At 43.0% G+C, this 22,089-nt stretch overlaps 1 protein-coding gene across 4 annotated transcripts in view; it reads right to left on the bottom strand.

Annotated features, from left to right (window-relative positions):
* LOC115105789 (F-box and WD repeat domain-containing 11-B-like) overlaps positions 1-22,089 on the bottom strand; it is a 43,013-nt gene that overhangs the window by 7,638 nt on the left and 13,286 nt on the right. For 2 of the 4 annotated variants that reach the window (XR_003859916.2, XM_029628177.2), the window contains exons 2-10: positions 20,758-20,817; positions 20,044-20,266; positions 11,120-11,306; positions 10,821-10,911; positions 10,572-10,709; positions 10,275-10,393; positions 9,894-10,143; positions 428-546; positions 164-274 (exon numbers count right to left, since the gene is read on the bottom strand). Coding sequence is in view for 2 of the 4 variants with exons in the window: in XM_029628177.2 (XP_029484037.1) it covers positions 164-274; positions 428-546; positions 9,894-10,143; positions 10,275-10,393; positions 10,572-10,709; positions 10,821-10,911; positions 11,120-11,306; positions 20,044-20,266; positions 20,758-20,817 (1,298 nt within the window). In the remaining 2 variants the exon portion in view is untranslated. Of the gene's footprint in view, positions 1-163; positions 275-427; positions 547-980; positions 1,245-9,893; positions 10,144-10,274; positions 10,394-10,571; positions 10,710-10,820; positions 10,912-11,119; positions 11,307-20,043; positions 20,267-20,757; positions 20,818-22,089 lie in introns of those variants that run through there. The other 2 variants (XM_065007435.1, XR_010460568.1) reach the window with 2 other exon arrangements.

The raw sequence follows: 22,089 nt of genomic DNA, 5'->3' as shown, positions 1-22,089 counted from the left end.
GGGGAGACCAAGAGTCCGATTAGCAGTGAGAGAATAACAAGGATAAACAATGGCCAAGTGTAGGATTAGAGTGAGGGAATAAACACATTCAGGGTCAGATCTCCATTAGTAGTGAGACATCAGCTCAGGCTAAGGCCTACCACAAAGGAATAAAGCCTCTCACCCATCGTAGGCTCCACTAACGATCCTTTTGTTGTCGAATCGAATGCAGCGGACCAACTCTTCATGGCCTTCCAATACGCGCAAACATGCCCCACACTCAATATCCCACAACCTGAGGAGAAAAATAATCAGTGTTAGTTCAGTAACATTTGAGAGAACAGTCATGACAAATTATGTTCATCTCCAGATTATAGTTCTATAAATATAGACCAGTGTAACACACAGCTGACAGATTTCACCCTCATGAACAAACATACACACTCACCGGATAGTGTTGTCAGATGAGCCACTGACCACTAGTCGGTCTCTGTACTGCAGACAGGCAATGCCTCGCTTATGGCCGTTCAGTGTGCGAACAAACTCACACGTGCTGGTGCTCCACACCTGCAGGGGAGACAAGGCAAAACATGAGCGAACACACAACCCCATGGGGCCAACACAAACAGGCATTTGGCCTGCATAATTCTTCATGTCGACAAACTTCACATCTCTTGAAACCTCATCCTTCTGGTTTTCCTTCATTAGAATGCATCTGTACTACTCACTGTCTGGACACACACTCACGTGTCAGAGAGAATGATAACGTGCTGCTGGATGAACACATTCATGTAAACACATACAGTACCAGTCAAAAGGTTTGGATACACCTACTCATTCCAGGGCTTTTCTTTATTTTTTACTCATATATATATATATATATAGTGTAGAATACTAGTGAAGTCATCAAAACTATGAAATAACATGTGGAATCATGTAGTAACCAAAAATGTGTTAAATAAAAATATAATTTTATATTTGAGATTCTTCAATGTAGCCACCTTTTGCCTTAATGACAGCTTTACACTGTTGGCATTCTCTCAACCAGCTTCACCTGGAATGCTTTTCTAACAGTCTTGGAGTTCCCACATATGCTGAGCACTTGTGGGCTGCTTTTCAATCCCTCTGCGGTCCAACTCATCCCAAACCATCTCAATTGGGTTGAGGTCAGGTGATTGTGGAGGCCAGGTCATCTGATGCAGCACTCCATCATGCTCCTTCTTGGTCATATAGCCCTTAGACAGGAGGTGTGTTGGGTCATAGTCCTGTTGAAAAACAAATTATAGACGTGTTTCTTGGCCCAAGCAAGTCTCTTGTCCTCATTTGTATTTATTATGGATCCATATTAGCTGCTGCCAAAGCAATAGCTACTCTTCCTGGGGTGCAGCAAAATTAAGGCAGTTTATACAATAAAAAAAATAAAAAACATTCACAACACACTGTGTGCTCTCAGGCCCCAACCACATGTCTACAGTCCTAAATCCATGTGTATGTATGTTATCGTGTGTGTGCCAATGTTTGTGTTGCTTCAAAGTCCCCTCTGTTCCATAAGGTGTTTATCATCGGTTTTCTAATTTTACTGCTTGTGTCAGTTACTTGATGTGGAATAGAGTTCCATGTAGTCATGGCTCTATGTAGTAGTGTGTGTCTCCCATAGTCTGGACTTGGGGACTGTGAAGTGACCTCGTGGGGTATGCATGGGTGTCCGAGCTGTGTACCAGTAGTTTATACAGCTCGGTGAATTAAACATCAATACCTCTCATAAATAAAAGTTGCGATGAAGTCAATCTCTCCTCCACTTCCAGTCAGGAGAGATTGACATGCATATTATTAGTATTAGCTCTCTGTGTATATCCAAGGGCCAGCCGTGCTGCCCTGTTCTGAGCCATTTGCAATTTTCCGAAGTCCTTTGTGGCACCTCACCACACAACTGAACAGTAGTCAAGGTGCGACAAAACAAGGAAGGTCCTACAGGCCCTAGTTAAGAAGGCAGAGCATGGCTTTATTATAGACAGACTTCTCCCAATCTTAGCTACTACTGCATTAATATGTTTTGACCATGCCAGTTTACCATCTAGGGTAACTCCAAAAGCAGTTTAGTCACCTCAACTTGCTCAATATCCACATTATTTATTACAAGATTTAGTTGAGGTTCAGGATATAGTGAGTGTTTGGTTCCAAATACAATGCTTTTAGTTTTAGAAATATTTAGGGCTAACTTATTCCTTGCCACCCACTCAAACTAAGTGCCGCTCTTTTTTGAGTGTTAGTCAGTTCCGTCGCTGTAGTAGCTGACGTGTATAGTCATCTGCATACATGGGCTTTACTAAACAGCTACCCTGGGGAATTCCTGATTCTAACTGGATTATATTTGTTCTCTTAGACAAGTAACTCTTTATCCACATTCTAGCAGGGGGTGTAAAGCCATAACACAAGTTTTTCTAGCAGCAGATTATGATCAATAATGTCAAAATCTGCACAGAAGTCTAACAAGACAGCCCCCACAATCATTTTGTCATCAATTTCTCTTAGCCAATCATCAGTCATTTGTGTAAGTGCTGTGCTTGTTTTGTGTCCTTACCTATAAGCATGCTGAAATTCTGTTGTCAATTTGTTTACTGTAAAATAGCATTGTATCTGGTCAAACAGATTTTTTTTCAGAAGTTTACTAAGGGTTGGTAACAGGCTGATTGGTCGGATATTTGAGCCAGTAAAGGGGGCTTTACTATTCTTGGGTAGCGGAATGACTTCAGCTTCCCCCCAGGCATGAGGTTACACGCTCTCTAGTAGGCTTAAATTGAAGATGTGGCAAAAAGGAGTGGCAATATCATCTGCCATTATCCTCAGTAATGTTCCATCCAGATTGTCAGACCCCAGTGGCTTGTCATTGTTGACAGACAATTTTCACCTTTTCCGCAGTGACTTTACGGAATTCAAAAGTACAACTCGTCTTTCATAATTTGGTTCGATATACTTGGATGTGTAATGTCAGCGTTTGTTGCTGGCACATCATCCCCAAGTTTGCTTATCATGCCAATAAAAAAGTAATTAAAGTAGTTTGCAATATCAGTGGGCTTTGTGATGAATGAGCCATCTGATTCAATGAATGGAGCAGAGTGGCTTCCCCCCCCCCCCAAAATGTAATTCTTCTTAAGGCTAGGGGGCGGTATCCTGAATTTCCAGATGACCGATGTGCCCAAAGTAAACTGCCTGTTACTCAGGCCCAGAAGCTAGGATATGCATATAATTGGTAGAATTGGATAGAAAACACTGAAGTTTCTAAAACTGTTAAAATAATGCGTGCGAGTATAACAGAACTAATATGGCTGGTGAAAACCCAAGGAAAATCCATCCAGAGTTTTGTTTTTTGGTCACAGGCGTTTTCAATGCAAGCCTATGTGATATACAAAAACAATAGCTCCCAGATTGCAGTTCCTATGGGTTCCACTAGATTTCAACAGTCTTTATCGAGGGTTTCAGGCTTGTTTCTTGAAAAACAAACAAGTAGTTGTAGTTTATCCAAGGTGTTCTCAACAGGAAATGTAGGCTTTTGGCGCGCTCTTTGTTATTTTCCTTTTCTATTGAACACTGTTCATTCCGTCTGAAATATTATCATTTATTTACATATTAGGGTACCTGAGGATTGATTAGAAACATTGTTTGACTTGTTTGGACAAAGTTTACCGGTAGCTTTTTCGATTCCTTTGTATGCATGTTGAAGGAGTGGATTATTGAAATCAATGGCGCCAACTAAACTGACTTTTTTGGATATAAAGAAGGACTTTATCGAACATTCATTGTGTAGCTGGGAACCTAGGGAATGTAAACAGAGGAAGATCTTCAAAAAGAAAAATGAGTTATTTTTATTGCTATTTGTGATTTTTGTGACACTGGTTGAAAAAGTATTTATGTGGGGCGCTGGCATCAGATAATTGCATGGTTTGCCGTAAAGCCTTTTTGAAATCTGACAAAGCAGTTGGATTAACGAGAAGTTGAGCTTTTAAATGATGTTAGACACTTGTATGTTCATGAACGTTTAATATTTAGATTCTTATTTTGAATTTGGCGCTCAGCAATTTCACCGGATGTTGTCACAGGTGGACCGCTAGTGGTCCGCAATCCGTAAGAGGTGCCCCAAAGCTTTTTACTATCATTCTTTATATAATTTATTTGTTTCACAGTGTAGTTCTCTTTTTATTTAGTTCAGTCACATGATTTCTTCAATTTGCAGTACGTTTGCCAATCAGTTGGGCTGCCAGACTTAATTGCCATACCTTTTGCCTCAACCATACAATTTCTCAATTCCTCATCAATCCAGGGGGATTTAACAGTTTTTAGAGTCATTTTCCTAACGGGTGCATGCTTATTAGTAACTGAAATAATACGTTTCATAAATGCGTTAAGAGCAGCGTCTGGTTGATCCTCATTACACACCACGGACCAACATCTTCTTTACATCATCAACATATGAATCAATACAAAACTTCTTGTATGACCTCTTATACACAATATTAGGACCAGCCTTTGGAACTTTGGTTTTCCTAGATACGACTATTATATTGTGATCACTACATCCGATGGATTTGGATACTGCTTTAAAGCAAATATCTGCAGCGTTAGTAAAGATGTGATCAATACATGTTGATGATTTAATTACTGTGCTGTTTGTAACTACCCTGGCAGATTGACTGACAACCTGATCCAGGCTGCAGGCAATGGTTACAGTTTTAAGTTTTTTTCCTGAGTGCACAGCTTGATGATAGCCAGTCGATATTTAAAATACAATAAAAATCACCCAGATATCTCTGTTGATATCACATACATTATCAAGCATTTCACACATATTATCCAGATACTGACTGTTAGCACTTGGTGGTCTATAGCAGCTTCCCACAATAATGGGCTTTAGGTGAGGCAGATGAGTTGAACCTGTAGCCATATTACGTTACAGGAATGTGGTTCTGACCGCAACACCGCCTCGTTGGCATTTCAGTCTTTTCCGTAGATGTTATAACCATGTACTGCTACCACTGTATCATGAAAAGGTATTATCCAAGTGAGTTTCAGAGATATTACATTCATATTCTCTCTTTCATGGACCTTGTTTCTTAGGCTAGGTATGTTAATATGAGCTATTTTTAGCACTTTTCTGGGTTGCTTGATTGTTTTTAATGCTTTACTGGGAAGCTTAGAGGTAGACTTACTCATGTTATTTACATTGGAGTTGATAGTGCAGGGTGAGCTGCATAAAGTGGTCTACCTACTATTGCACACCACCTCAGTGATAACAGTAACTCTGGTTTATAGGCTCATGATTACTGCTTACAATTAGAGGTCGACCGATTAATTAGGGCCGATTTCAATAACAAATCGGTAATCAAGATTTTACACCTTTATTTTACTAGGCAAGTCAGTTAAGAACACATTCTTATTTTCAATGACGGCCTAGGAACGGTGGGTTAACTGCCTGTTCAGGGGCAGAACGACAGATTTACCTTGTCAGTTCGGGGATTCGTTTTTGCAACCTTCCGGTTACTAGTCCAACACTAACCACCTGCCTTACATTGCACTCCACAAGGAACCTGCGTGGCAGGCTGACTACCTGTTACACAAGGGCAGCAAGAAGCCAAGGTAAGTTGCTAGCTAGCATTAATCTTAACATAATCACTAGTTAAACTAGTAATATCATTAACCATGTGTAGTTATCTAGCGTGTCCTGCGTTGCATATAATCAATGCGGTGCCTGTTAATTTCTCATTGAATCACAGCCTACTTCGACAAACGGGTGATGATTTAACAGGCACATTTGCAAAATGTACCTAACCATAAACATAGATGCCTTTCTTTAAATCAATACACAAGTATATATTTTTTAAACCTGCATATTTAGTTAATATTGCCTGCTAACATGAATTTCTTATAACTAGGGAAATTGTGTAATTTCTCTTGCGTTCCGTGCAAGCAGTCAGGGTATATGCAGCAGTTTGGACCGCCTGGCTCGTTGCGAACTGTGTGAAGCCCATTTATTCCTAACAAAGGCCGTAGTTAATTTGACAGCATTGTACATAACTATGACATAACATTGAAGGTTGTACAATGTAACAGCAATATTTTGACATAGGGATGCCATCCGTTAGATAAAATACGTAATGGTTCCGTATTTCACTGAAAGAATAAACGTTATGTTTTTGAAATGATAGTTTCCGGATTCTACCATTTTAATGACCATAGGCTCGTATTTCTGTGTTATTATATTATAATTAAGTCTATGATTTGATAGAGCATTCTGACTGAGCGATGGTAGGCACCAGCAGGCTCGTAAACATTAATTCAAACAGCACTTTCGTGCATTTTGCCAGCAGCTCTTCGCTGTGCTTCAAGCATTGTGCTGTTTATAACTTCAAGCCTATCAACTCCCGAGATAAGGCTGGTGTAACCGATGTGAAATGGTTAGCTAGTTAGCGGGGTGCGCGTTAATAGGATAAACAGATGTATTCGGTGCAATTAGGGGTACATAAATTAAGTTACTTACATTGTGTTTGCCAATGCCCCTAGGATCATGTAGAGTTGATGCAGCATTTTGACGACTCGTTGTCACAATGGTAGGGATTAACTGAGCTGGTCTTGGATCATTTACCAGTCATTGTTTCAACGCAGCCTTGAAATGTATGACAGCGTCCAGGAGCCAAGATGATTTGGATGAACTCAGTCATTCCTGTAGAGTATCTTCTGTTTCCAGAAGGTGTCCAAGTTATCAATAAAATTGACTCCAGCAGAGCTACAGTAGTCTGTTAGCCAGATGTGTAATGCCAGCAGGCTGCTCAATCTTTCACACCTGCTGCCCAACAAATGGTACTGGACCTGAAATTATTGGCAGTTTTTGTGTTTTTTTTTTGTCTTTTAAGGCTGAAATCAGTTATTTAAAATCGATTTTCAAATGTTCCGAGATAGTCCATCTGGGGTCAAACGACATCAGGAGGACTACGACAGTATCAAGCTCCCAGCATCTGCGGTAGAACAGTCGGAAGCAGCCTGGTTACGTCCTGTACTCGTGCTCCTTGGTAGCACAGGGTTTTTGGGCCGGGTCTCTCAGGCAGTCTGGTGAGGCTGGGAGCTCCGAGGATCTGAACCCGAGATCGAAGCCACCGGAGAGGGAGACAGAAGGAGGATGAAGGTAACTCCGGATCCGATCTTGATTGGGAAGCCACCAAGGACGAAGGCACCGGAACCTTGATCCAGGGCAGCAAAGCTGTTTCTGGTCTGTTTCAGTTCTGGGCTCAACATCTACATGGAGACCCCTGTTGCCAGAGGACGCCTTCTTCGACAGCGAGTGACGTACCTCCATGGCTGGTTGGTTGGGTCAAGAACAGTTCTGTTCTCGAGCGAAGGTGGAGACCCCGTCGGGGATGGAACCCTGCCGAGCACCGGCCAGCCGGCTATGGAGAGCCGACAACAGCGAAACGTCCACCAGAGCAGCATTCGGCTACTGGGGTAGAAGAAAAATAAAAAGTAGGTGGGCGTAGGTTCCCAGGTAGCTTATGTAGGTTTGCTACTTGCTTGCTAAGAGTAGCTAATTCGCTCCTGCAGTCCTCCGCAAGCAAGCTGTTGCTACATTGAAAGTCATTGCGGTCCACATTGTACCGGAACAAAGCAAAGTATACACAGCCCCTGTAATGCTGGAAACGTTCAATAGCGGCCTCCATTTGAGACCGCAGAGCCAGCGGGGCTAGCTGGGTTTTCGAGTCTCTCCCCCTTACACGGAATATGGCAGGATCCTGGGACAGATAGCAACGCTTACAGCAATTTAGCACAACAGAGCCCCAGGTTTCAAAATAAAATAAAAAGTATAGAAAAACTGTCAGCTTTTAAAGCAAGGTCGTTAGTTCAGATTTCAGCGTTCGACAGCGTGTAACAACAAAAAACATGTTGTGCTCTGATGACGTTGTGTCCTTTAGTAGTGGTTTCTTTGCAGCAATTCAACCATGAAGTCCTGATTCACACAGTCTCCTCTGAACAGTTGATGTTGAGGTATGTCTGTTACTTGAACTCTGAAGCATTTATTTGGCCTGCAATTTCTGAGATTGGTAACTAATTAACTTATCCTGCAAAGAGGTAACTCTGGGTCTTCCGTTACTGTGGCGGTCCTCATGAGAGCCAGTTTCATCATAGTGCTTGATGGTTTTTAAGACGGCACTTGAAGAAATTGTCAAAGTTCATGAAATTTTCCGGATTGACTGACCATCATGTCTTAAAATAATAATGGACTGTCGTTTCTCTTTGCTTTGAGCGGTTCTTGCCATAATATGGCCTTGGTCTTTTACCAAATAGGGCTATCTTCTGTATACCACCCCTACCTTGTCACAACACAACTGACTGGCTCAAACGCATTAAGAAGGAAAGAAATTCCACAAATTAACAAGGCACACCTGTTAATTGAAATGCATTCCAGATGATTACCTCATGAAGCTGTTCAAGAAAAAGCCAAGAGTGCGCAAAGCTGTTCATGCAAAGGGTGGCTACCTTGAAGAATATAAAATAAATGTAACACTTTTTTGGTTCCTACATGATTCCATGTGTGTTATTTCATAGTTTTGATGTCTTCACTATTACTCTACAATGTAAAATTTTTTAAAAAGAAAAGAAAACCCCCTGAAATGAGTAGGTGTCCAAACTTTTGACTGGTACTGTAGGTATAATAGTAACACCCATGTTTTGGGTGTGGACTAACACTCACTCTCCAAAACGCACACATTGCAGTCCCTCAATTATTTATTGGGGAATGTTTTCAGAGCACTTAGACGTTGTGTGTGGGAGGCAGCTCAGTACGCAATGCCTTAGCACGTCTCCCAGGGCGATGGGTGGGCTAACAAGGGTCTCTTTATTCCTGGCTGCCCACAAATCCACTGTCTGGAAGACAGGGGCAAACAGGTACAGGGCTGGAGCTGGGGCTAAGACTAGGGTTGTGGCTGAGACTGGGGATGGGGCTGAGGTGAGGAGACATGCCCACAGTTTGGCCCTAGGAGGAGAAACGTCAGCTCTGAACTCTGGGTTTAGTCAGTGTTTCCCACAGCCAGCATCACACGGTGGGCTAACTCCTCTATACTGTACTCTACTGGATACTTCACAGAACAACTGAACTCACCTAGAATGAGAGGATTTGGTAGGTTTGGGTAGGGGGCACTTCGAAGGCATGGCTGGCTTTTAATTCAAGTATCTTCTGTGAATGAATGATGACAAGCGGTGATGGGGAAGGTAACTAGCGTTGGATTAAAACAGCTCATACAGCGCAGGGGGAAAGAACTAAAGCCCCCCATCAATTTAACTTACAGGAAGTACCATACACACTATATGACAAGCCCAAAAAATTAAAGCCTGGTTAAATATAAAGGCAGGATGTGCAGTCAGTAGACTCTGAACCATAGAAAACTAGTGACTTTACAATGCTTTAGCAGAGTGCTGGAGGATCACTAAAACACATGAACTTAGTGATACCAAATGGTTGTCTTTGCAAGATCTGCAACATTTACTGGCCGAACAAGATCTCTAAAGATTGTAAGACAGGATGTAAAACTATGGCTATTGAGATCAAGATGCACAGGATCCATTGGGTTGGACAGGTGCTGAGAGGATGTCTCAATAAAGAATCCATAAAGTAGCGCACAAATGGACACCAACTGTAAAATACAAGGAAGGCAGACCAAAGACAACAGACAGTGGTGGCTGAGCTGGATCTCTCAGGGGACCCAAGCTATAGCAAGAAACTGTAGTGGCAGAGATTGAGGTCTTAAGTCCCAATACAGACAAAGAAGACCAAGTCTTGTGTCACCGCAAAAGTACTAGAACATATGCTTGTTGAGATGGTGACATGCTTGAGACTCTAGTGAGCTGACCCTGGGTCTTCGGGGCAGACTTGCCTTGATGGTACGGTCACCGGATGCTGACACGATGTACTTGTCATCGAAGTCCACCACATTGACCGCTGCTCTGTGGCCGACCAGCACGCGGCGCAGACTGATGTCGGTGGGTGAGGCCATGTCCCACACGGCAATGGAACGGTCCTTAGAGCACGTCACCATCAGACCGTTACAGAACCGCAAGTGGAGGACCGCCTCATTGTGGTGGATCAGAGTGTTCAGCACCTCCCCAGTGTTCACATCCCACACCCTGAGACAGAGAGAAATCATCAATATCAAACAATATATGACACTCTTCTCTTCAATAAAACACGTTTTGGAGCTTCCTGGAGCACAGGTAAGAGGGCAGAGGACAACAGCAGAAGAGGGGTTGGTGCCGACCTGACGGTGGAGTCTGAGGAGCCGGTGACGATGACCCGCTCATCATACTGCAGACACAACACTGAGCCTGTATGACCCGTCAGGATCTTCAGACACTCCAGAGACTGCTTATCCCAGATCTACACAGACAAGGCGGTGAGACTTTTATCTGAAAATATGATCTTTAAAAAAATTGACTACACGCTGCAATGACACTTTGTAAGGCACTGTGTTCAAAATGTGGATCTTGTATTCAAAATATCCAGTAGGCATTAGAATATTCCCCCCCTTCAGTCAAGAATAAACAGGAACACCAACCTTAATGGAGTTGTCTCGGAGGCCGCTGATGATCTTGTCGTCGTCATACTGCAGACAGTAAACCCCCTTACTGTTCTCTGAACGACACTGGATCCGCTGCAGATTGTGCCGACCACACCTCCAGTTAGCCTCGATCGTCTGCATGGAGGGAGAGGGGCGTGGAGCCAGGTCAGTGAATGGGAAACACAGGAAAGATCAGTGAGAGTAAGGTTAATGAGAGAGGGCAAGGGGAGCAGCAGCAGAACTCACCTCTATGTCCTGGATGATTTTGGGGTAAAGGGAGCGGTAGTAAGAGTTTGGTGGGACTTCTGTGGTTCGATTTTTGAACAGGTACTTCTCCCTAGGAGAGAGAAAAAAAATTCATAGTGAATGTGTGTTTTTAATTTTTTATGCACAAATATATTCATCTCAACAACATCAATTGTATTTTTCTAAGGTGAGGACACTTGGATACAGTTTTGGAAACAGGCTAACGTAGGTTCTTGAAAACAAATGGAAAGATATTGGGATCCATGGTGACCCAGCCAGTGGTCCCAGTCCGTACTCACCACTGGTGCCTCTCTGACAGGCCTTTCCAGAGAGGGTCTGTACGGACCATACGCTCGATGAGTTTCTTCCACAGCATGCCCTCTGAGATGACCCTCTGCCACTCCTTACACACCAGCTCTGCCGAGCAGAGAGAACGCGCATCCAAGAACGACAGGATGTTCTCCGCTATGTGGTCCAGACCCTGAGCTATAACCACAAGGAGAGACAGTGAAACACAGTTTAACACAATGATTAGAAGTACGTGTGTATTGCGAATGTTTGGATGAACTGAGTCTGTAAAGCGATTTCCCTTGGAGCATGCAGTGGTGGTTAGGTGATATATTATGTGTATGTGCATTAATTTGGGGCGTTAAATACAATTAGCTGTTGAAAGTATTTACAGAGTAATTTTTTTTTTTTTTTTTTTTTACTTTTAATCAAATCTCCATTTTTTCACCCAAAAGTCTGTTTCCACACAATGCCCTCTGTCCTCTTCGTTGGCAGTAGCTAGTCTCTTGTGGTGCTAAAACATCCACTATGTGCGCAGCTTTGAATAACACATTTGAAGGAAAACCTACAGAAAGTTCAACCATAAAAAACACATTCACACACATTTTAGATAACAGGAACATTTTAATTTGCACAGAAGTAACTAGTTAGTTATGCTAATGTTAGCAAGCTACAGTATATCACAAAATTGAGTACACCCCTTACATTTTTGTAAATATGAGTATATCTTTTCATGTGACAACACTGAAGAAATGACACTTTGCTAGTAGTGACTGTACAGCTTGTATAACAGTGTAAATTTGCTGTCCCTTCAAAATAACTCAACACAGCAATTAATGTCTACACCGCTGGCAACAAAAGTGAGTACACCCCTATGTGAAAATGTCCAAATTGGGCCCAATTAGCCATTTTCCCTCCCCGGTGTCATGTGACTCATTAGTGTTATAAGGTCTCAGGTGTGAATGGGGAGCAGGTGTGTTAAATTTGGTGTCATCGCTCTCACACTCCCTCAAATTGACTGGTCACTGGAAGTTCAACATGGCATCTCATGGCAAAGAACTCTGAGGATCTGAAAAAAATAATTGTTGCTCTACATAAAGATGGTCTGGGCTATAAGAAGATTGCCAAGACCCTGAAACTGAGCTGCAGCACGGTGGCCAAGACCATACAGCGGTTTAACTGGACAGGTTCCACCCAGAACAGGCCTCGCCATGGTCGACCAAAGAAGTTGAGTGCACGTGCTCAGCATCATATACAGAGGTTGTCTTTGGGAAATAGACATATGAGTGCTGCCAGCATTGCTGCAGAGGTTGAAGGGGTGGGGGGTCAGCCTGTCAGTGCTCAGACCATACGCCGTACACTGCATCAAATTGGTCTGCATGGCTGTCGTCCCAGAAGGAAGCCTCATCTAAAGATGAAGTACCAAAAAGCCCGCAAACAGTTTGCTGAAGACAAGCAGACTAAGGACATGGATTACTGGAACAATGTCCTGTGGTCTGATGAGACCAAGAAACGTTTTTGGTCCAGATGGTGTCAGGCGTGTGCGGCGGCAACCAGGTGAAATTACAAAGACAAGTGTGTCTTGCCTACAGTCAAGCATGGTGGTGGGAGTGTCATGGTCTGGGGCTGCATGAGTGCTGCCGGCACTGGGGAGCTACAGTTCATTGAGGGAAGCATGAATGCCAACATGTACTGTGACATACTGAAGTAGAGCATGATCCCCTCCCTTCGGAGACTGGGCCGCAGGGCAGTATTCTGGCATGATAATGACCCCAAACACACCTCCAAGACGACCACTGCCTTGCTAAAGAAGCTGAGGTTAAAGGTGGACAGGCCAAGCATGTCTCCAGACCTAAACCCTATTGAGCATCTGTGGGGCATCCTCAAACGGAAGGTGGAGGAGTGCAAGGTCTCGAACATCCACCAGCTCCGTGATGTCATCATGGAGGAGTGGAAGAGGACTCCAGTGGCAACCTGTGAAGCTCTGGTGAACTCCATGCCCAAGAGGGTTAAGGCAGTGCTGGAAAATGATGGTGGCAACACAAAATATTGACACTTTGGGCCCAATTTGGACATTCTCACTTAGGGGTGTACTCGCTTTTGTTGCCAGCTGTTTAGACATGAATGGCTGTGTGTTGAGTTATTTTGAGGGGACAGCAAACTTACACTGTTATACAAGCTGTACACTCACTACTTTACATTGTAGCAAAGTGTCATTTCTTCAGTGTTGTCACATGAAAAGATATACTCAAATTTACAAAAATGTGAGGGGTCTACTCACTTTTGTGATATACTGTACCTAACCAAATGAGTGGTTAGAATACCATGGCTGAATGCCTCTAGAGATTCAAGTCTTATTTCACATTATTTTAAAAATCAGAACTTTACATTCCATTTAGCTACAGTTGTTGTAGTTCTCAGGTCAAGTTTTAAGCAACTTGTCCCAATACTAGTAGCAGGCAGCAGCTTGACTACTTCATGTTGAAGAACATGGATGAGAAGTAGCCAAGACTAGATCTAATAGTGGTATGATATTTTTCATCAACCTGGCTGATCTACTGTTTGAGTTTATTTTCTGTTTTCTTCCCTTATAATCCACATAGGTAATAACTACAAACCGATGTGATTTAAAATGGAAAGATCTTTATTAAAAGGTCATATTTGAACAATAAAACATTTGATTAATTGTAGTTGACTACAGAAAATCATGGGATTAACTCAAGTATTCGAATCGTTTAACAGCCCTAGCTATAGTATGGTAATGCTAACAACGCAATATCAAAACTGCAGTGTGTCCCAAGCCCATTCATAGACAGACGCCAACTACCTTTATTCACGAAGGTATCTTCTAGCTGTTTTTTTTTGTTAAGAGTCTGAACGTTAACACGCACGATAAGGTTTTGGAAACATAAGGAATGCATCTTTCATATCAGCAAGAAATAAATGTTCTAAAAACAAACGGTTAAATTACTACTAGGGCTGTCCCAGATATGGTTTGATACCACCAGAGATCTAGATAACCAGAAGAATTAAATACAACTTTTTAAAAAACTGAACCAAACTATTCTCCTCCCTCTCCTGCTGGCTTTCACAGATTCTGCCATTACTCTCCTGAAGTTGCCAGTAGTGCAGCAAACTGTCATGTGGAATGCCAATTTGTCTTACAAATTCTACCGATCTGCGTGATAGTTATGGTTTTCATTATGCACATTTTCATGAAAGATTTAAATTTATAATAACATCTTCATATCGCAAAATGTGGTTTATCAATATTCTATCCAAATAAACTATCAAATCTAAAAAGTTACTTATACTGCCAACTATGTAAAAATAGCCTACATAAAGCCAACAAATAAAAACATTGCAGACTGCAGGTAGAAAATATCCAGATAAAAACAAAATATCCTATAAATCACATTGTTGCAGACAGGCCATGTCTAGCCAAACTTGAAACATTGTATCAACTAAGTTCAGGCCCAAAGCTTGCAACATTGTATAAAATATTCTGGGCCCTCAAAGTTCCCTGCACCAGTGAGCTCGGGACAGATACGGCTGTAGGGTATTTGCGCATGGGATAAGAAGCAGTGCTCGACTTGGACAGGAGCTCACCGAAGCGGAGTACTGGAACCTCAAATGTTCTACTGTGAGCTCCTGTTCCTCTTCAAAATTATTAGCTCAAAAGTATTGTGGAGCTCCTGCACCCAAAAGGAGTACCGGAACCTATTTCAGTCCAAGTCAAGAACTGATAAGAAGCCTATTTTATGACTTTTCCACTGGATCAGAGCTTGACATTCATCCCTTTCACGCTGGGTGGTTATCGAAAGAAGAGAGCTGGAAAGATTGTTCAAATATATTGAGGAACTATTCTAATTCTCAGTGGATGTAAAAAAAAAAAAAAAATACTGTTTGCTTTGGTGTTTGAGGTGAAGAAAAGATTACTTTGCGAAGCTGCACAGTTTATTAGTGCGTTAAGCAAATCAGAAATGCTAACACATCCCCAAATGGGTACATTTATATGCCTACATTTGCGTGCAGGCCAGGTAGCCTATAGACCTACTTCTATGCGCGGGCGTCCTTACCCAAAATTGACAGGAGTGCTCCAAACAAAAGACAATGACTAAATTGACAGAACTCATAAATGGAATTAAATAAACCAAAACTTGTTTCTCAGAAGTGTAGCATAGGTTGTGCACTCAGCAAACAATGTGTCCACTCAGTCAATGAGTACAGGAAGACAGGAATAATAATATTGAATGCATTAAAATAAATAACTGTAACCAAAGTAACAAACATTATAGATTAGAAATTATAGGAATTAAAAGGTAAATGTACTACTGGTAATATATGTAATAGGGAATTGATATGCACTAACAATTCCCACAATGAAGTTATGAAACAATGAATGTGCACAAAATGGCGAGAGAAAGCGCATCCTGGAGAGGAAGTGCATTGTGCATCTGGGCGCATGGTCAATTCGACATCTGCATTGGCCATGCAGCATTTTTGGTGATATGGTCTCAGCAGAGTTCAGGGCATTCATACTTCTTGGCTTCGCAGAGCAGTGCAGAGCTGTTGTCAAGGAAGTGACTGCGTGTTAAATACAAGATGAACCGCCCCCACCTACCAATCGTATCAATGTGGAGCTAGAGCCACATTAACACAAAATTTGGGAGGCACATGGCGATGCGGTACAGAGCTCGATTTGGCCTCCGCATGCCTCAGCAATCGCATCACACCCTCCATATGGAGCCTCAGACCACATTTTCGAATCAAGAATAAATTTGCTTTAGGTCTAGGCCTCCGCAATGGATTAGTTCACTGAGATGAGTCCAAAAAATATATAAAACACAAAACCAGTCAGGTTTGCTATATTCTACATTGTACAACAAAGATATAAAAAATGAAATATCACATATGGAACCATGTAGTAACTAAAGAAAGTGTAAAACACAACCAATTATATTTTATATTTCAGATTCTTCAAATAGCCACCCTTTGCCTTGATGACAGCATTGCACAGTCTTGGCATTCTCTCAACCAGCTTCATGAGGTAGTCACCTGGAGTGCTTTTCAATTAACACCCCCTCTCTGCAGATGACTTCGTCAACCATTTTGAAAAGAAGGTCGACGACATCCGATCCTCGTTTGCTAAGTCAAACGACACCGCTGGTTCTGCTCACACTGCCCTACCCTGTGCTCTGACCTCTTTCTCCCCTCTCTCTCCAGATGAAATCTCGCGTCTTGTGACGGCCGGCCGCCCAACAACCTGCCCGCTTGACCCTATCCCCTCCTCTCTTCTCCAGACCATTTCCGGAGACCTTCTCCCTTACCTCACCTCGCTCATCAACTCATCCCTGACCGCTGGCTACGTCCCTTCCGTCTTCAAGAGAGCGAGAGTTGCACCCCTTCTGAAAAAACCTACACTCGATCCCTCCGATGTCAACAACTACAGACCAGTATCCCTTCTTTCTTTTCTCTCCAAAACTCTTGAACGTGCCGTCCTTGGCCAGCTCTCCCGCTATCTCTCTCAGAATGACCTTCTTGATCCAAATCAGTCAGGTTTCAAGACTAGTCATTCAACTGAGACTGCTCTTCTCTGTATCACGGAGGCGCTCCGCACTGCTAAAGCTAACTCTCTCTCCTCTGCTCTCATCCTTCTAGACCTATCGGCTGCCTTCGATACTGTGAACCATCAGATCCTCCTCTCCACCCTCTCCGAGTTGGGCATCTCCGGCGCGGCCCACGCTTGGATTGCGTCCTACCTGACAGGTCGCTCCTACCAGGTGGCGTGGCGAGAATCCGTCTCCACACCACGTGCTCTCACCACTGGTGTCCCCCAGGGCTCTGTTCTAGGCCCTCTCCTATTCTCGCTATACACCAAGTCACTTGGCTCTGTCATAACCTCACATGGTCTCTCCTATCATTGCTATGCAGACGACACACAATTAATCTTCTCCTTTCCCCCTTCTGACGACCAGGTGGCGAATCGCATCTCTGCATGTCTGGCAGACATATCAGTGTGGATGACGGATCACCACCTCAAGCTGAACCTCGGCAAGACGGAGCTGCTCTTCCTCCCGGGGAAGGACTGCCCGTTCCATGATCTCGCCATCACGGAGGACAACTGTGTCCTCCTCCCAGAGCGCTTAAGAACCTTGGCGTGATCCTGGACAACACCCTGTCGTTCTCAACTAACATCAAGGCGGTGGCCCGTTCCTGTAGGTTCATGCTCTACAACATCCGCAGAGTACGACCCTGCCTCACACAGGAAGCGGCGCAGGTCCTAATCCAGGCACTTGTCATCTCCCGTCTGGATTACTGCAACTCGCTGTTGGCTGGGCTCCCTGCCTGTGCCATTAAACCCCTACAACTCATCCAGAACGCCGCAGCCCGTCTGGTGTTCAACCTTCCCAAGTTCTCTCACGTCACCCCGCTCCTCTGCTCTCTCCACTGGCTTCCAGTTGAAGCTCGCATCCGCTACAAGACCATGGTGCTTGCCTACGGAGCTGAGGGGAACGGCACCTCAGTACCTCCAGGCTCTGATCAGGCCCTACACCCAAACAAGGGCACTGCGTTCATCCACCTCTGGCCTGCTCGCCTCCCTACCACTGAGGAAGTACAGTTCCCGCTCAGCCCAGTCAAAACTGTTCGCTGCTCTGGCCCCCCAATGGTGGAACAAACTCCCTCACGACGCCAGGACAGCGGAGTCAATCACCACCTTCCGGAGACACCTGAAACCCCACCTCTTTAAGGAATACCTAGGATAGGATAAAGTAATCCTTCTCACCCCCCCTTAAAAGATTTAGATGCACTATTGTAAAGTGGCTGTTCCACTGGATAAGAGCGTCTGCTAAATGACTTAAATGTAAATGTAAATGTAACAGGTGTAAATTTGTGGAATTTCTTTCCTTCTTAATGTGTTTGAGCCAATCAGTTGTGTTGTTGTGACAAGGTAGTGGTGATATACAGAAGATAGCCCTATTTGGTAAAAGACCAAGTATTTTGGCAAGAACAGCTAAAATAAGCAAAGAGAAACGGCAGTCCATTATTACTTTAAGACATGAAGATCAGTCAATACGGAACATTTCAAGAACTTTGAAAGTTTCTTCAAGTGTAGTTGTAAAAACCATCAAGCGCTATGATGAAACTGGCTCTCATGAGGACCGCCATAGGAAAGGAAGACCCAGAGTTACCTCTGCAACAAAGGATAAGTTAATTAGAGTTAACTGCCTCAAATTGCAGCCCAAATAAATGCTTCAGAGTTCAAGTAACAAACTCATCTCAACATCAACTGTTCAGAGGAGACTGTGTGAATCAGGCATTCATGGTCAAATTGCTGCAAAGAAACCACTACTAAAGGACACCAATTAGAAGGACTTGCTTGGGCCAAGAAACATGAGCAATGGACATCAGCACGGTGGAAATGTATCCTTTGGTATAAGAGTCCAAATTTGAGATTTTTGGTTCCAACCGCCGTGTCTTTATGAGACGTGGTGTGAGTGAACAGATGATCTCTGCATGTGTATTTGCATGTGTAGGAGGTGTTATGATGTGGGGGTGCTTTGCTGGTGACACTGTCAGTGGCTTATTTTGAAATCAAGGCACACTTAACCAGCATAGCTACCACAGCATTCTGCAGCGATATGCCATCCCATTTGGTTTGGGCTTAGTGGGACTATAATTTGTTATTCAACAGGACAATGACCCAACACACCTCCAGGCTGTGTCATGGCTATTTTACCAAGAAGGAGAGTGATGGAGTGCTGCATCAGATGACCTGGCCTCCACAATCCCCTGACAACCCAATTGAGATGGTTTGGAATGAGTCAGACCACAGATTGAAGGAAAAGCAGCCAACAAGTGCTCAACATTTGTGGGAACTCCTTCAAGACTGTTGGAAAAGCATTCCAGCTGAAGCTGGTTGAGAGAATGCCAAGAGTGTCCAAAACTGTCAAGGCAAAGGGTGCTACTTTGAAGAATCTCAAATATATTTAGATTTGTTTAAAACTTTTTTGGTTACTACATGACTCCATATGTGTTATTTCAAAGTTGAGATATCTTCACTATTTGTCTACAATGTAGAAAATAGCACAAATAAAGAAAAACCCTTGACTGAATAGGTGTTCTAAAACGTTTGACCGGTAGTGTGTGCGATTTATATTTATTTATAAACTGGGTTTGAGCCCTGAATGCTGATTGGCTGACAGCCGTGGTATATCAGACCGTATACCAAGGGTATGACAAAACATTGATTTTTTACTGCTCTAATTAACCAGTTTATAATAGCAATAAGGCACCTCGGGGGTGTGTGGTATATGGCCAATATATCACGGCTAAAGGCTGTATGCAGGCACTCCGCGTTGCATCGTGCAAAAGAACAGCCCTTAGCCGTGGTATATTGGCCATATACCACACCTCGTGCATTATTGCTTAAATATATTACTCCGACTAAAACAAATCTTGGTCGACTAACAGCCTAACGACCAAACTAACGACCAAACAATCGACCAGTCAACTAATTGGGGGTCAGCCCTAATTACTACAAACACCTTTATAGGGTTCCAACACGGCCATATCGCCATGTTTTATCGCTTGTTTGAGGAAGACAGAGGCCAAGAGGCTAATTAGCACCACCTGTGCTAATTAGTTATCTAGCGTGCATGAACACCTATGTGTAAGCGTAACTGGAGAAGTGTAGTTCGTTAGCTGGAGGTACACACAGCCGTATGGATCTGTGCAAACCTGCTACAGTAAATGTATATTTTTTATTTGAAAGATTATGTCTCACTGATATGAAAGATAAGTTCCATAGGTTTCGAAAAACGTATGGAAAGCAATGACTGACATTTCTAAACGTTAAAACAGAGCGTCGGGATTGTAGTTCACATGGTCCCATAAGGCATCATGGGTTCTCAAGAGCAAGTGTGTACCATACCTGGCAGTGCAGTGATGAAGTCCCTTTGGAGCATGGGTTTGAGGTAGGAGTTGATGTGGCCGTGTTGGTAGTGGCACATGCGTGAGATCAGGTGTTCCACAAACTCCACCTGGTCAGCCTCAGACCACTGGTCAAACAGCTGGATGCACACTTCCTTCTCCTTCTCATAGTTCCCTTCCGACGGTCGCTTCCTGGAGCCCGTCATCAGACCGTTCGTGATCGTCTGAACACAGAGGAGGATAGGTTCAAAACCAGAGCTTCAGTCTACATGGCTCTCTTGTCAAATGAGGGATGGGCTTTGGGCCTTAATCCTGCTAAACAGTGTACAGAACTCTATGGGCCGGATTCCTTGACAATCTTATTGTGCATTCTTAAGTCCAAATCTTGCCTTAATCTGTGTCTGGGAAACTGGCTTTATATGTTGAGTATGGTTTTGGTACATGTGGATTTCCTTTTCAAATCGGTGGCTAAGAAGACATTGTGCTATGAGAAGTGTTTTTCTGAATTAAAGGCTACACTGTAGTCTAGCATTAGTATACTCACTGTTTCACTGAGCACTGTAAACAATGGCTAGATTGTCAAGATTGATAGCACACTTTTAAGAGAAGTATGAAGACAAAAAAATTGTAGTGTATGTGCTCTGAGGTGGACTAGGATAATAAGCTTCCATTACACTTCAGTGAATGACTGTCTGGCCGTGGACAGTTTGCTAACCTTGAACACTGTAGTTTTCTTTGATCGTTCATCTGTCTGGGAGTCCATGAAAGTGGAGTTCTGAAGGGGGGGGGAGAGAGCAACACAGGCCATTAGTACATCAAGAGACACATACTATTCATTAACAGCCAGCCCAAACCTTCTGGTCCAAACTGTACCAAATCCAATTTACTATGGGGACCAAATTACAATGCCAGGCTAAGAGGCTTGCCATAATTTCTCATCTGAAGAAGCTGTCAGTCAAAGTAAACTAACTCCTTGAGCGTCGGGAGCTGGATTTAATTTATGTTTTTTTTTTTACCTTTATTTTACTAGGCAGGTCAGTTAAGACCTGCCTGTTCAGGGGCAGAACGACAGATTTGTACCTTGTCAGCTCGGGGATTTGAACTTGCAACCTTTCGGTTACTAGTCCAACGCTCTAACCACTAGGCTACCCTGCCGCCCCAATGTTAGCGGATGCTTTTTGAATATGAGGGGAGGGAAGAATCCATGGCTGATCTAACAGCTGCGCCGTTTCCAGACCTGTAGAGCCATGTCAATCTGAAATCTGTGTTCAAAAGATTGACATGAAATCAGACCTTGTCAGGTTGGCTGTGCAAGGTAATTTATGATTTAGCCTAATAACACCAGATGGACTGATAATAACAGCATTTAAAATATATGGAGAACTGGGAAATGCTATGGATGGCAACATTTGTATCCTGAGGGGTTTCATTGCCACCCCATTTTTATGAGTGTGTGTGTCCTGGCTGTGTCTAAATGTTATCAGCCTTACTGTCCTCCTGGAAGAGTGAGGGTGTTTGTCTGGAGCGACAAATGACTTACAACTGAACCTCCCAGTATGTACGTGTTGCCAAAACACATGCAGTTGAGGTTGCATACATTACTCCTGTCTGTATCCACAAAAAATAAAAATCATAATAATTTGCGCCACCATTTCCTGGTTGCTAAAATTCAAATAGTTAGCCTAATTTCAGTTTGTGACAAAACAAGCAAGTATAGCGTAAAGTATCAATGTACCATCGAAACCATTGTGAAATACAATATTTTTGGTTACAGAAAATGTATTTTCAGCTGTTTGAAGCTTTGTACAAAACCAAAAGTAAGATGCAAAAATTAAACTTAAAACGCAAAGCATAGAAATAGTGCACATAAAACAGATACCACTTCTTAGATTTGCTTTCAATGAGAACGACAGCTCTATAACACATTTCTATGTGAATTTGGTCAGGTCGGCCCCAAAAAGTTACATATTGCAACTTTAAGTGAGTGTCATATGACACTAGCCTAACATATGTCACAAGCTTAGACTGGCATGCTCTGTCCAATAGA

Source organism: Oncorhynchus nerka, linkage group LG22, assembly GCF_034236695.1.
Source record: "Oncorhynchus nerka isolate Pitt River linkage group LG22, Oner_Uvic_2.0, whole genome shotgun sequence".
Lineage (NCBI taxonomy): Eukaryota > Metazoa > Chordata > Actinopteri > Salmoniformes > Salmonidae > Oncorhynchus > Oncorhynchus nerka.
The sequence above is the reverse complement of the archived record's forward strand: the minus strand, read 5'-3'. Positions and strand labels throughout refer to the sequence as shown.